Source organism: Centropristis striata, chromosome 5 (assembly GCF_030273125.1).
Source record: "Centropristis striata isolate RG_2023a ecotype Rhode Island chromosome 5, C.striata_1.0, whole genome shotgun sequence".
Classification (NCBI taxonomy): Eukaryota; Metazoa; Chordata; class Actinopteri; order Perciformes; family Serranidae; genus Centropristis; species Centropristis striata.
Window position 1 is genome coordinate 3,071,801 of NC_081521.1, and position 16,519 is coordinate 3,088,319.

The window sequence follows — 16,519 nt, forward strand, 5'->3', positions numbered from 1 at the left end:
TAAGCATGCTTGCTTTTTCTCACTTTGGATAAAAGCGTCTGCTAAATGACTAAATGTAAACTGAACTAAATGTCACTTTAACCCTTTGATGCATAACATATAAACACCTTCTAATGCACAAAATGGGTCAAAAATGACCCACATTAATTCCTCCGTGTTATTTCATGCTGGCTGTGTGTTTGAATATCTTTTTTTTATTACAACTGATCATTATTTCCATTTTTCCTTTCACCCTTTGTGAAGAAAAATAGTTTTTGTATTATTACATCAAGTTTACACACATGGGTCAAAAATGACCTTGTGCATTAGAAGCGTAGTGAAACAAAAAGGGTTTTATTCAAAAAGTAAGAAATTAAAACGAAAAAATTAGGATGTATGATGATCAAAAACAAGTTGATTGAGGAAAACCTGGAATACTGAATGATGAAATTAGTTTATTGCAAAGATATAGAATACAAAAACTTAGCCGGGTCACTTTAGACCCATGTTGTGCGTCAAAGGGTTAATGAGACAGCCATAGAAAGAAAGAAAGAAAGAAAGAAAGAAAGAAAGAAAGAAAGAAAGAAAGAAAAACACACTGTAAATAATCGCTGTGAAATCTACAGTTATTTACTGTATTATTCACAGTTCATCACTGTGTTCGATTTTTACAGTATAGTGCTGTATAAGTTACAATAAAAATCAGTCCTTGTGATAAAATTACAGTAGTTAAACATTACTGTAGAAAAAACACAGTAGACAGTATGAAAAGTAATGTAGACTACTGTAATTTTCCATTTTTATCATAATTTTGATCAGAATCAGTCCTATACAAATGCTGTTTAAATAATTATTATATTATTTTATTTAGTGTATAGAGTAATTGCTTGCAATTATAAGTTATTTCTATAAAAAGTAATGATGAAATTATTATAAAATTAAAAGCATTGTTTTGTTTGCCATATACATTACCATTAAAATCACAATGTTTAACTGTTTTTTTATTCTTAAAGTAAACAAATAAGTACTGTAAATACAACTAAAAAATCAGTGTTTATTTTTTTTTTACAGTAAAGGAATCAGTATTTTAAGTAAAACTTAAATCACAGTGTTTAATTGTTTTTTTATTTAACAGTATATAAAAACACTACTGTAAATAAAAATACAGTAGTTCTACTGTAAATAATAATTACAGTAGGTTACTTGCTAATTGCTGCCAATAAGTTATTATAAAAATCACAGTAAATTATTTACAGTGCAGGAAGAAAGAAAGAAGAAATTAAAGACCTCTTCCTTGTCTTCTCTTCAGGGGACAGGATTGGACATGCCTAGCTTCAAAAAGCCCAAACTTGTGGTTTAACCAGACAGAAAGAAGCCTATTGCTCGAGTCAGTGGCGACCAAGAACTCTGTCGGCTTATGGCACACACTGAACACAACCTCTACTGACATGCACATATGCTCACATACACACAAGATTTATTCACAACTTGGTTTGAGTCTTCTTTCTGTCAAGTTTCCAACCAAAATTCAGGAAGAAGGGAACAATAGTGCACTTTCTGGGCCCCACAGATGTAAAAGGTATGGCCATTTTTATACACGAAAGCAACTTTTATAGGAACAAATGGGGCCCTGTTTCCAACACTGTGTCTTTATACATCCAGATTTTACTCTAAATTGGACAGTAATTTAACAAAATTAACATCATGTTGTATTTAAGAAGACTACAAACTAGCAATTGAGACAATAAACTCATGATGAACATGTTTACTGAGGTAATAAATCAAGTAAGAAATGGGGTAATTTTCTCATAGATTTATATACAACAGGGATGTAATGATTACGAAATGACGATAATTTGCAGTAAAATTCCCAACGGTTAGTACTACCGTTTCAAATTTTAATAATTACCGTTAAAACCGTGATTGATTACCAGAACTGATTACAGAACAACTGCAGCCACCATCGCTAACTATCCAGTGTCCGCCGCTTATCATAAACACGCTAACTGTGGTGTTAGCATGGTTTTCTCCAGTGCTTATTGTAAACAAACCAGCATCGCTAACTGTGCACAGTGTCCAGTGCTTATTGTAAACAAACTGGCAGGCTAACTGATACCGGAAAAAAGAAAAACACATCAAATATGTCTTCTCATTTTGTCTCTTTTTTTGTCATTTTGTCTCTTTTTTTTGGTCATTTGTGTCTTTATGTGTCTTTTTTTGGTCATTTTGTCTCTTTTTTCGGTCATTATGTTGTGTCTATTTTAGTTATTTTGTGTCTTTTTTCGGTCATTTGTGTCTTCTGTGTTTTTTTTGGTCATTCTGTCTTCTCATTTTGTGTCTTTTTTATGGTTATTTTGTTTCTTTTTTAGTCATTAACATACACATTGTTTACCAACTGTTTGTTTGTTTGCTTTGTTAATAATTGTTTCTTTTTTTGTTTAAATTGAGACTTGTAATATTTGTTATCATTGTGTCGTTTTTATCATGTAAATGGAGGGAGAAAAGGATATATTGTCTTCAAGAATCGGCCCAAAAAAATCAGCAGCACATATCAGGGATCGGTTAAGACTGATGTCAAAATAATCTGTATCAGCATCGGCCTTAAAAACCACCACTAATTTTTACGCCTAATGTCCTGTAAAGGTCTTTTCCATCTAAGAAGTCGGGGAGTGTTTCCCCCGAGAAGCGGAGTAAAGGTCCATCTTGTGTGGCTCGTGGTGAGGCTGAGACTTAACTCGACACCAGAGGCTTCCACACCTTTTCTGGCTGGTAAATGTCAGACAGACAGATGGATGAAAGGGGATGAAAGGGTTTGTAGGGGCTCTGTAGAGATGCTCAGGCTGGCTAAAATCTCTGTTCTCTTCACAGACACACCTTGTGCAGGGCTTTTCTGACAGGTTTTTGAGTGCACTGTACTTGCCATCTGTTTTCAGCTGTGGCAGCTAGTTGAACTTTTAGTGAGACAGAAGGAGTACATCAGGCAAACAAAACAGGTGAGAGCCTGGTAAACACCCACCATAATAATAATGGGACTGTGGTGTCACACAGCAGCACTTCTGAGTGTTGAAGCTGTGTTTTTCAGCGTTTGTGTCAGCGTTACACTCGGCGCTGAACAAGACATTTTTAATGAAAAAAACGTTCAAATAAACTGTCATTAAGTGAAAATACAGTGAAAGGCTCAAAGTTATGAGATAAAACCGCTAAACGTCCTTTTTTATATCTATATAACGTTATATATAACTTTATTGACACGTTGCTGTGGATACGCATTGTTCTGCATCTCTCCTGATGACGGCTCACCTTGTTAGGAACCTGTCAATCAAAGGTAGCCCCGCCCCAAATCATATGATTCTTTATCTTCTATTTTCTTCTTCATTATTTACACTATTAACATCAGATTGTCTTGAAGAAGATTTTTTACTAGTGATTGAGACCATAGTGTTGTCCTAAAAAACATTTCTGAGGTAATAAATCAAGTGAGAAGTTTTCTCATTTTGTATTGAGATGAATGGAACAAAATGCTTCTGCAGCCCGTCAGCGCCCCCTGCTGGAATTTTCGGTAGAATGCAGCTTGAGGCACTTCCTGGTTTGCCTCCTTTCTCAGACCCGGAGGTTGCCGCCTGATTAATACCATTAATGTCGAAAAAATTCCCATCATGACGGTTAAAACACAGACCATTTGTGTCCACCGACTAAAAATCAGTATCATTATCAGCAATTGTGCAATTGTACAACAATGGGAATGTTTGTTTGGGACTTTCACAATTCTCCAAATCCAGGATTGGAAGTGACTTTTGATTTTAACATCCCCTTTTGATTACATTTTTAATTTGAACATGTTTAGTTATTTTTAATCACTGAAGGCTATGCTATTGTGAGGCTAAGTCTTGATCCATAAATATCAACAGGTCTTTTTTTTTTTGCCCCGACAACTGTCATTTACATACGTTGGAATGTACCACACTGATGCAATATTGTCAAATTACGTAATTTATTTTAAATGTTATAAAAAGAAACTGTTCATTATTGGTCGTTCTAGCATTTGAGTTTGATAGTCACAATTGAAGGCTAAATTATGATACATTTTTGATTCAGAATTAAGAACTTAAAATACTTATAAAGTATTTATTTTTTTCAAACTTGGCCCAAATACGCCATCGTAATATACAGAAGAATATAATAATAAATAATATAAAGGCATTCCCGTGGCCCTGAGCAGGACACAGTTCACATATAAATACAGAATGCAGGTTGTTATTCATGTGCAGGTGTTTGTCAAACAGAGAAACACTTATTATTATTAATATTATTATTATTGTTATTATCAGTGCATGTCTACTGCAACGGGTGTCTTCACGGTCACTACGTCCATTATTTATGAAAGTCTGTGGTATGCATAGTTTTGTGTGAACAGTATGTTCAACTTTGGGAATTTGTGAAAGCCTCTAATGAAGTCTTTGTAAGCAATATGTTTGTGTGTGTGTGTGTGTGTTGTACCCTTTTCTCCAGCTGTGCCAGCTGCTCCTTGTAGAAGGCATCCAACGCTTTCAGCTGTGAATCTTTCTTCTGTAGCTGCTGAGCCTGCAAGAGGGCACACACAGAGGAGGGGATTAACACTGCATACTGCTACGTTTTCTCACTAGAAGATATGGATGGTGAAATGTACAGTGGTAATGCTACAATATGTTACAAGACAACAGTGGTTCCCAGTGTGGGGGTTGAGACCACAGACTGTAGAGAAAGATGGACGACATGACAGCTGCCCACTAGTAAGGCCCAAAACATCTCACTCAATAAATCTGAGGAGGAAAAAAACATGACCAGTTGCTTGATTCATTCACAAAGTTTTCTTCAAACAACATCCTTAATGTTACTTAAAGAACCATGGGCATTTCCCAAATTCTGTAATATTTCTATAAGTTCATAGGTTCCTAACGTTAAGGAACCAACGTTTTGTTAAAAGCCTCATAGGTCAACTGTTAGGTAAGTGTCAGGGGTGGTGGTTGGGTCAAATCCCAGGTCTTTTAACCATTAGAACGGTGTTCATGTCCCTTTGTTGGAAATAGGTTTTGTAGCCAACTTTAAAGGGATAATTCGGGATTTTGGACATTAGCCATGTTCCCTTTAGGGGAAGAGTGGCCACAGGGAAAGTCTCAGGCCACGCCCTCTCAAATGTCCGTTCACTCTGCGTGTCTCCATTACAAAAAGGCCCCCCAGAGGGATTTAGAGACTCTGGAGGTGACGTGTGGTTTTCAATCGTTGCGTAATTGCTTAGTGACAGTTTCGACCGTGATCACATACGCAACAGATTAAACACGGGAGACGCAACTGTGGCCGCCGTCACTAACTGTGCACAAAGTCCGCTGCTCATCATGAACAAAGCAGCATGACTAATTATGCACAGCATCCGGCATCGATAACTGTGCACAGAGTGTCCGGTGCTTGTTGTAAACAAACAGAGATCACTAAGTGAACACCTCCTGCAGCAGCAGCACATACACACTGTACTGCTAGCTTATTAGCAATTTGCAGACTGGACGCTAAGGGGTAAACATCCCTCCGGCTCTGTGACTGCAGCTGGGAGAGACTGCTGCAGGAGGAATGTGCCACTTCGACTGGTCTTACTCTTCTTAACGAGCCGCCAGCCCCCACGGCTCGTTAAGAAGATGGTAAATGGTAAATGGAGTGCACTTATATAGCGCTTTTATCCAAAGCACTTTACACTACACACTACGCTCATTCACCCGTTCACACACACATTTATACTGGTGGCCGAGGCTACCAGGGCACACTAGTGCCACCTGCCACCATTAGGAATTCATTCACACACCGATGAATGCAGCAATTTGGGGTTCAGTATCATTGCTCAACATGTAGGCTGCCATGGTCAGGGATCGAACCATCAACCTTCCGCTATAACAGCTGTCCTCACGTGTCAGCAAAGTGTTGAAAACACCCTTTGTCTCGTCACATTTCATGGAATTTAATTCTTATCAAGCTGCAAAACTTTTTGTAGATATCATACGAGCCCCTTCATGAGCACAAGTGTATGATGGGCATTAGTTTTAGTGATATCAACTCTATTTCTGTGAAATCTCCTTTTGTCTGTTGGCCTGGCAGACAGCTCTCAATACTAAAACCATCCAAACAGGATTGCTGGTTTGATTTAGTCATGCAAAGAAAGCCAAAAACCCTGGTGAAACAACCAAATATAGTTTTGGGTGATTTGTCACAACCATTTGGTCGGATGATGAAGCATCAACCTGTCGGCTCTCGCTGCCTCATTTGAACTAAAGTGAAAACTCTGAGATAAAAAGTTTTATCCTTCACAGGCTATTTAGAATGGTAGGTTTTGAAAAAAAAAAAAAAAGAGAGATCACTATTCATCAGCGACACATTGTGCTCACAGCACACTGATACTTGTTTCAGTCCAAGGTGAGGTCCATTGTAAAAATAAGCTGCTTTTAATGAGTTTGCCATTATGAGTTATGATTGCTTTGACTTCTTCCCCATCTTTATTACCTTGACATTAGCATGGTGTGCAGTAAGGACACATTCATTGTGGAATGAATGAAAGCAAGTGTGGATAAGGAGAAAAGCAGATGGCTTTCAGGCACACTACACAAAAGGGAGAACATATACATACACATAGATAGATACACATAGAGTGTATGCACACATGGCAATTGCATGCAGTATAGATTAATGTTAGAAAGGCAGGATAAAGCCAAAGATATCAACAGTCAGACTTCTTAGGGGCCTGGAGACGCCTGCACATCCATATGACTGTATGGTGTACAGTCCAATAGTAAAAAACCCTCAATAAAAATATATATAGTAACTCAAAAAGCAAGACAATCATCAAATTATACCTCCATAGATAAGGATTGGGTAAACAAGTTGGAGCAAGGGATGGAGTTATTTGGATGGATGGGAAGAAGGGAAAAGGAAAACAGAGGACATGCTGAAGACAGACAGGAATGGGAGGAACAAAAAAGGAGAAAGAAAAAAAAGAAAGAAAAAAGAGAAACTAAGAAAAATGAAAGAAAAAAATAATGAAAGAGTCAAGGTAAGAAAGCAGCCATGGATGGATGGACGGACGGACGGATGGACGATATTGGATGGATTGATGATATTGGATGGATGGATGGATGGATGGATGGATGGATGATATTGGATGGATGGATGGATGGATGGATGGATGGATGGATGGATGATATTGGATGGATGGATGGATGGATGGATGGATGGATGGATGGATGATATTGGATGGATGGATGGATGGATGGATGGATGGATGGATGATATTGGATGGATGGATGGATGGATGGTATTGGGTATTGATGGATGGACGGATTGACGGATTGACAGATTGACGGATGGATGGATGGATGATATTGGATATTGATGGATGGACGGATGGATGGATGGATGGATGGATGAGCAGCAGGTTTGAGGGTTATGATCAAGCTTACCATTGCTTCTATCTCATCTGCAGACTACAGCGGTTGGGAAATAGAAAGGGTAGGAGAGGTAGAGACACAAAGAAAGACCAAGGAAGAGGGAGAGAGAAATATAACCAGTAAGGAAACACCAGGTACCGTGTTTTGGTTGAATTCATTTGTTAATTGTTATTATTTTAATAGCAAATACAAGTTCCTTAAAATCAGTTACAGTAAATCACATTACTGATCAGATGAAACTCCCGGAGAATAATACAATGCTATTAATGCTCATCTCTTGTATATTGTAATTGGTATTACAGAAATTCTATAATTATATATATAATTTTTTTTAAATCTATTAAACTTGTATGACCCCGTTTAACTGATCCTGGCAATTATAGAGCTTTCAAGTTGTACAGTTAATCTAAAAAGACCCTTTGCTTGTAATGTATTTACTGCTGAAGGACCAATGTCCAAATGGATTATATGGAAATGATGCTGTAATGCAAATAAATTGAATTTACTTTTCCATTAACTTCTTCAACACCCAGTGGCAGTACACATTTACATACTCATGTTTGGATGAGTTTTTCTCATTTGCAGAAAATATGTTTAAAATTCTAGCAGCAACTTTAACGTTTTTAAGATAACAAATACGCCATGCAAAATCTTGAGGAAGAGTGTAGAACTATGCATTATATACCTAAAATATTTAACATTGTATGCCTTCAATAATGTGAGGGGAAAAGTAGATAATTTACATATGGTTAGGAGTATGAAACAGTGTAAACTATGTTGTTCGGCGTTGTATAAAATGTTAAAGATCCCCTCCGGACATGTTTTAAAGCAGGAAACTCTGTTATTCTGCTTTGAATAATAATATGATATCTGAAATGTGTTTTTTTTCTACAAAAAATGTTCAACTACCTTGTTAGAAATTCTTAAAATTACATTTTCTCCCTTGCTGAATGCATGAATATGCAAATATTTTCCATTTTAAAAGTTGGACTGCTAAATAAGATATTTCCTACTTCACTGAAAATCCATTCTCCATATCCCTGGAGGTGTCAAGTTTCAACATAGCAATGTGAGTGAAGCTCAGACATACAAATCAAGTAGCAATAAGCAGATTATCAATAAATCAGTCTAATCTTTGACTCCACTGTTTATCAAATGACCGCACTAAGGCTTCGGGCCATTTTGAAGGCCTATTTAAAACATTGAAATAACTTTGAAAAAAATCTTCCAATATTACAAAGAAAGGTTTAACACATAGTAGAGATTAAATGTTTGTGTATCGTAAAAACAAAATGCTACAAAGTGCAATTGAGACGGATTTAGCGAATAAATGAGGTTCAAATGGAGCGCTTTTCATAAATAACTGGAGAATTGGCACCACCTACTGCTCATCTGCTCAATAATAACAGTAATGGATTAATAACAAGCACTAAGTCACATTTTCTTTTGCTGATTTTCTAGAAATTTGGTTAAAATTGTAATACATTTGGATAGGAACCTGGCGAATAACTGCACTGATTGCGTTTATTTGCTTTATTTTAAAAGTAGTAACACTTCGCTTTGCACGGTCCTTTGTAATAAAGGTTGTAGGTTGATAGATGTTCTGAGCCAGTCAAACGTGGTTCTGCATATGATGATGTCCACAGTGAAACATCACGATGGCCGATGATAGTTGTTGGGGGGGTTTTCTTATACAGAGGCGCTATAATTTTAATAGAACTATAAATTATGTGTCAACATCAAAATCATATTCGGTGGTGATTTGGGGTTGTAATCGAGGACTTTGGTTACATAAAAGTTTGTATTTGGTCGAATAAATTCTCTTTTTCTTTTGATATATTCAAACTTGATTTTGGGAAAAGGTGAGAGCCCTGATGTCCACCTTCAGTTGCATTCACTAAATCAGTCCATGCACCATTTAAAAATAAGAACGGTTCGTTTTTAAGCAAGCAATGAGTGCCATTAGTACCACTGGAAACCTGTGCTGGTGCTGTTGGGGACAAGATGACAGTTGGGGATTTTGGATCTTGATGTTGGGCTCACTGGTCCAAAAAGTCTGATGGACTCGGTGCAATTCAGTGGGGAAGTTGCAACATTGTTGCATTTTTCATTTGGCTTGGTTTGCTTCCACACTGCTTTACCAAGCGTACCAAGCTTTGTAAACAAATGTCTTTTATCTGTTGGACAGAATATATCTTCCTTCTTAGAAGCAAGTCGCCGACTTTAATGTATTGTTGGCTGAGTTTTTTTTCATTTTTAAGCGGCATTGATCCACTGTGTGATTGAATACATTAGCCACCATTCTGACGCTAAATAATGTGAAGACTTCATTGTTTTTGTGTGTTATGTGATCGTCTGACCATATTTCCATAACGGCCTTTACTTCATCATTAGACCACGTCTGTCCACGAGACATTTTTCAAGCCTGCTTCTACCTATCAATTATGATTCTCAAATTTCCGCACAAATTCAACCCAGCATGCTCTGTGTTTTGGTTGGCTTCCTTCCTTTGGTTCAGACTGCGTTCTCACCTGCAGTGAACTGAACTCTGGTGTACTTGGAAATGAACAAACACCCCGGTTTTTTACCAGACGAGTTCCAAAGTTGGTTCACAACAGAGTTCGTTTTAGCATTCACACCAGCGAATAAACAAAAAAGAACAGTGGACTACTTATTAGGAGCCACAGTATGAAAACAAGACACTAAAACACAATTCTAGACAACAAAGACTCAGAAACATATTTACAAATTAGACGTAATGTAAACACAAATAACATACATAGAATAATATAAAGGACAACCACCACAACAACAACAGCAACAACAATGAAAATGACGATACACCAGTACAAAGCCACACAGCGAAAAACAGACCAAAAAAAAGAAACATGAATTTAGCCCAAACAGAAAAATATAGAGGGACGAACCTGGTCTCACAGGAATCCGTGAAATAGCCACAGATTCGCTTAACTCAAAATCCCGTCATATCCCGTGGCTATTCCAACATACAAAGTGATTATGTACATTCACTGAGTGAATATTTAGAAAATAAAACATATTTCTCGCTAGAAATGTGATCAAAATCCATTTTATGCAGAAACTAAGTCAAAATATAGATTTTTTCACTAAAAATGAGAGAACTGTCCGCCATGTTTTTTGTTCTGACTGCCGGAACCTTGAAAGTCACGTGACTTGGAACAAACCAATAGGAACAAATATCCATGGAATAGCCACGGGATATGACTGTCATTAACTTACATTGTAGCGAAATCCGTGTCAGTTTCACGGAAATTTGAGTGATTCCGTGGCTATTCCACGGATTTTGAGTTAAGCGAATCCGTGGCTATTTCACGGATTCCTGTGAGACCAAGTTGAGAGAGACTGGTAATATACACAGATTCCAGGACAAAAAGAGAATCATATGAAAAGTTAACTAAATCCAAAGTAACCCTTGGACCACAGCAATAGCTTTAGACCAATTTAGTATGGTTTCAGGTCTAACTGGAATATGTTAAATAAAGTATGGCAGTTATGCTGTATAAAACTGAACACTGAACATTTGGCATAAACGAGCCTCCTCTTGTTGCTATGACAGTAAACTACAAAAACACCAGCATTTAGCACTGTCACATCAGGAGATATTTCCTCAGACCTTGTTAAACTGTGCCAAAGCGTTTGGCATCAAAATGTATCAACATTAGGAGAACTTGATGTAACCGGTTGCTACAGACAAGCTGACACCAGATGGGTGCGTCTGTCACATTAGAAAAGTCGACATGGAGAAAGTTTTAATAATGACTGCAAAGCATCTTTGAGATTGACAGCCTGTCAGACACTGGGTGAACCACCCGAACGTACGAAATCTCACACATCTGGTACGCCGAGCAAATTAATGCCAATCAATTTTTTTAAAGCACCATTGTCCCTGACTAACAGCACTGTGGCAATGGGAAGCAGCATCAGTGCAGAAAGGTGAAGAGAGTCTAGAGGCGCACATGCACACACGTACGGAGGGAGGAAGATTCATCACAATTATCAGGGCTGCTGAACGCCAAATCAAATCAGAGCCCATCGTCTGTGTTTCATAAACAGACCTTAACTGAGGAGAGACAAAGAGCCAGAGTGCTTCTGATGTGGGAGATATTTACACTGCAGCTGGTGCATGTTAATGCAGGTGAAAAGAGGGACGCGAGTTGTTCACGTGTTCATTTTAGATGTTAGACGAGGATCCGTTTGGCGGGGATTAAGCAGAAACTGAATGGATTTAATTATTAAAAAAAACACAGCTCTCCTTCCTATCTGTGTCTGTGTCGGGCCTGATTTAATTTGCAGTCAGTGGAGAAACTGCGAGTGAATCAGATGACTCCTCTGGTGTCCCTCCAGGGACCTGAGAGTCTCTGGTAGATAACAGCCAGCCAGGCGTGACTTCACCCGCACGCACACAATCACGCACACACGTAGACATGGTGGAGAGGAGCTGCTGAAGTTCACAGCGAGTATCAGAAAGGGGAAGAAAAAGGTGTTTTAAGTGACTTAGAACCTGGTGTAGTTGTTGGTCTGAGTGTTTCACAAACAGCTGATCTAACAACCATCTCTAGGGTTTACAGAGAACGGTCCCGAAAAGCAAAGGAGTTCAAGTATTGCAGGTCTTGTTCATGATTGAGGGTAGAACGGAGCGTTAGATGGACAGGAGGTTTGGTGCAGCGTCAGCAGTGATTCAGGCGTTGTACTGGACCGTCGTGGTGAAGAAGGAGCTGAGCCTGAAGGCAAAGCTCTCGATTTACTGCTCCATCTATGTTCCAACCCTCACCTATGGTCATGAGCTTTGGGTAGTGACCGAAAGAACGAGATTGCAGATACAAGCGGCTAAAATGAGTTTTTCCTCCGTAGGGTGGCTGGGCTCAGCCATACACCTTTCTAGATGATAAATTGGCCGGTGATTGTATATAAAATGCGTTTTAGGTCATTTTAACAATGCTTTGTGCTGAAACTAAGGCAGGGGTAGGCAACCTGCGGCTCCGGAGCCACATGTGGCTCTTTAGGCTATCTGCAGTGACAACATGAACAGTTATTTCTGTTTTCCCTATAAACGGCATTAGAATGTCTACAGCCCGACACCCTAACATCTACATTTTACCAACTTCAAGTCTAGTTTTGAGTTTCTCTAGCTAGACTAGCTTTCGATACCAAATCTCCTGAGATATTTCTTTGGTCTCCAGCCTCTCATTTTCACTTTGCTCCTTGCTGCATTCTGACAAAATCATATATAAAATGCTCATTATTGCTTATTAGTAATGTTGGTAGGCTAATTTAGACTCAGTAGGCTGTTACATCTTCATTGTGAGGCTCAAAATAAGGTTTGTGGCTCTGTTCCGACTTTATTTCTCTTTTTTTGTCCAACAATAGCTCTTTTGTTGGTAAAGGTTGCCGACCCCTGAACTAGGGTCACAAGGACTGATACTTTTGTACCATGTGCATGCCTAAATTTTGAAAATGTGATGATATACATGGGAGTCCCAGTGTCCCACCACTCACATGCCACTAAAAGTCAACCCACATGTGAGTGGAGGACTTTAAGTTCAGTTTCCCAATGGAACACCACAGTTGAATTTGACCCTGCATGGTGCCTAACAGAGCAGCTAATATTGTAGTGAGAGCAACTAGTAGTGGTAGTCGAGTTGACATTTTTCCTTCCTCTCTGCTCTGCACTGGGTGAAAAAAAGAGGAAAAGAAAGGATCTGACAGCAAATCAAAGTTAGGGATGTAACTTAGATTATATGAAGTTCCCCCATGACTGCCCGAGATGCTGTGAAATACAGCAGGAGTTACAGATGTAACCAATTAATGTGAATTATTGTGAAATAACACATTCAGATTGATTGATTGCTTAATCACTAAAAGAGGCATTTTATTTGATGCTGAACCTGATTTAAGATAATTATTATGTACACAGAATGCTTAAATAATTGCAATTAACAAATGTAGCTTTAAAAGCACTATTATCACTACAAAAGACAGTACATGAGAAAATGTAATTAGCTGCTTGTGTTTACAGAGTGTCTTAAGCGGTTTATATTTTTAATATGTTTTAATTGTTCTTTAATTGTTTCTAAATGAAAACAATAAGACCTCATCTGGTTGAGAGGAATAAAGAGAAGATGCGAGAGACAAGTGGATGACCAAATACGTAACAAATGTAAACAAGTGCACAAAATATCTCCAGTTATTAAGAAGGTGCATAATTGAATAATACGGCAGCTGCTAGCCATGAGCTAAACAGATTAGCTTACAAACGTATTATTGCACTGTCTCCCTGCTGCAGGCACCTTCTGCATATGAATCAATTCAGCGCACAGCTCAAGGTGTGAAGCATCTATTTAGAAGCTACAGACAGAGGGAAAAAATGTGTAAATGTGTGAGACAAAAAAAAGCGAAAAAAGCGAGCAGGAGTAAGTGAGGGGAAGATGAGCTGAAAATGACGAGGGAAACGGGGAGACAACTATGAAACAAAACAATGACAAAGTGAGACAAAACAAAATCACAGCAAGAATAAGTGAGCAAGCAAGGAACGAGAGATGACAGCCTCTGTTGTGAAAACATCTCACAGCGAAACTCAAGTCTAGCAGAGACGTCGAGGCAGTTTCTATTGTTTGCAAGCAGTTTGGCTTGTTAATGGGAGCTACTTTTTTTTTTCCTAGAAATAAGTGACAATGACTCACAAAAAGCTAGAAAGCTCCGACAGCAGTGCCACAAGGTTGAACTTTTGGAAACGGAAAAACATGTCCTAAGGGCTGTTTCCATTACAGTTCAATACCTGGAATGAGGCGGGTCTCACTCACCGAAACGCCCCTAATTTGAATATGAGCTGTCCGGATCGGTCTTTTGACCGGACTTTTTTAGTCCCTGTAGAAGAACAGGGTCTTTTTTCTCCCCTGATAAAAAGCCTGGTTACTGATTGGATAGCTAAGCAGGATGTGACGTAGTACTCGACGCCACAACAACACGCACCATTTGTAAAAGCCGGCGAAGCAGTGTTGCCAACTTAGCGACTTTGTTGCTATAATTAGCGACTTTTCAGACCCCCTTAGAGACTATTTTTCAAAAAAGCGACTGGCGACAAATCCAGTGACTTTTTCTGGTGTTATTGGAGACTTTTGGAGACTCGTCTCTCCCAGCTGCAGTCACAGAGCTGGAGGGGATGTTAACCCCTTTAGCGTCCAGTCTGCAAATTGCTAACAGGCTAACAGTTAGCTCTGTAGCAGTACAGTGTGTATGTGCTGCTGCTGCAGGAGGTGTTCACTTAGCGATCTCTGTTTGTTTACGTGACATGTTATGATCAGCGGAGACGCTGTGCATAATTAGCCATGCTGCTTTGTTTATGAGCAGCTGCTGACCTTATACACAGTTAGAGACATTTGACATTTGAGAGGGCGTGGCCAGAGACTTTTGAGAGGGCGTGGCCTGAGACATTTGAGAGGGCGTGGCCTGAGACTTTTGAGAGGGCGTGGCCTGAGACTTTTGAGAGGGCGTGGCTTGAGACATTTGAGAGGGCGTGGCTTGAGACATTTGAGAGGGCGGGGCCTGAGACTTTTGAGGGGCGTGGCCTGAGACTTTTGAGGGCATGGCCTGAGACTTTTAAAAGGGCATGGCCTGAGACTTTTGAGAGGGCGTGGCCTGAGACTTTAGAGAGGGCGTGGCCTGAGACTTTAGAGAGGGCGTGGCCTGAGACTTTTGAGGGGCTGGCCTGAGACATTTGAGAGGGCGTGGCATGAGACTTTTGAGAGGACATGGCCTGAGACTTTCCCGGTGGCCACTCTTCCCCCTAAACGAAACACAGCTCTAGTAAAAAAAAGGTAAAAATTTGCATCAACTCCTAAACAAAAAAAACGACTAATATGAGGCATCAGAAGCGTCACAAATCAGAAGAACTTGTTTTTTACAGAGCTGCAGCTTGGTGCTCTGACAGCCGTAGTGTGGTGCAGGTTGTGAGGCTGAGCTGTGGGGACAACAGATGGCAGCTGGCGGAGCTGTTAGTCAGTGTGTCTGATATCAGCGATGGAGGGGCCAACACCCCGATCCAGTACAGAAGGAGCACGTGAAGAGAGCATCCGAGGGCGGCGCACCAATGTTAACAGTCCAATGGATCATCAACACAACACATGGGCACGCTACACTAGTGTTTGGGCTCGCGACTCTGCCTGGGACACACACGTATAAATATACACTCACGCGTCTCCTCTCCCCCTGTGGGCAGTGTGTGTGCTGTGCTGCCATCTGATAGCAGCAGCAGTCTGTTCTTCCTCTCTCTATTTACTCTGCTGCGTTTATTTAACACATAGCTCCCAGCGAGGCAATAAATTAGCACTCAATAATAATTTGACTGATAATTACAGCCAGGCAGCTACACAGAGGAAGGAGTAGGACAATAAGGGCCACTGGCCCTTCTCCTCCTCCTCCTCCTCCTCCTCTTCTCCTCCATTACTTTTACTCTGGCTGCTCCCCCTTTCATGTGACACTCCCTGGTTATTGCTTTAATTTCTTGTTATACCGTTTACTTCTACATGATTATGGGATGTGTTCTAATGCAATTCAATGGGGTCAAGAAAATCAGTAATGCTAAAATGAGGGAGTTTATTTTAAAAAGGAACATATCTTCTTTAAATGTGCATGTTTATGTACTAGCAGAGATACACAATAAATCATTTATGAATTTTTTTCCAATTTTACTTGCATTTTTTTTCAGGCTTTTCAGGATAATTTTTTTTTTTTTTTTTAATCAATTTAAATTTAAATCACCAATGGACAAACACAGTAAAGAAAAGAAAAAGAAAAAAAACAACAACAAAATCACAAAACCAACCTAAATAAATAAATAAAATAAAAAAACAACAATAACAAATAAGTATAACTTTAACACATTACATAACATTAAAGCTAAACTAAACACAAACAAACATCAACCATAATTACCACATAAAACAAACAGTATATCAGTGAACTTAATAACCTAAGAGAAAATAATAAAGGGTTAAGTTAAATGCCAGCCTTCCACTTCAATAAACCTTTCCCACCTTTCC

At 39.1% G+C, this 16,519-nt stretch overlaps 1 protein-coding gene across 2 annotated transcripts in view; it reads right to left on the reverse strand.

The window, feature by feature from the left end:
• Window positions 1-16,519, reverse strand: part of chchd6a (coiled-coil-helix-coiled-coil-helix domain containing 6a) — a 107,410-nt gene that overhangs the window by 64,798 nt on the left and 26,093 nt on the right. Inside the window, exons 5-6 of one of the 2 annotated variants that reach the window (XM_059333782.1) lie at window positions 7,455-7,478; window positions 4,477-4,560 (exon numbers count right to left, since the gene is read on the reverse strand). In XM_059333782.1, the coding sequence (XP_059189765.1) occupies window positions 4,477-4,560; window positions 7,455-7,478 (108 nt within the window). The remainder of the gene's footprint in view (window positions 1-4,476; window positions 4,561-7,454; window positions 7,479-16,519) is intronic. The other variant, XM_059333783.1, reaches the window with a different exon arrangement.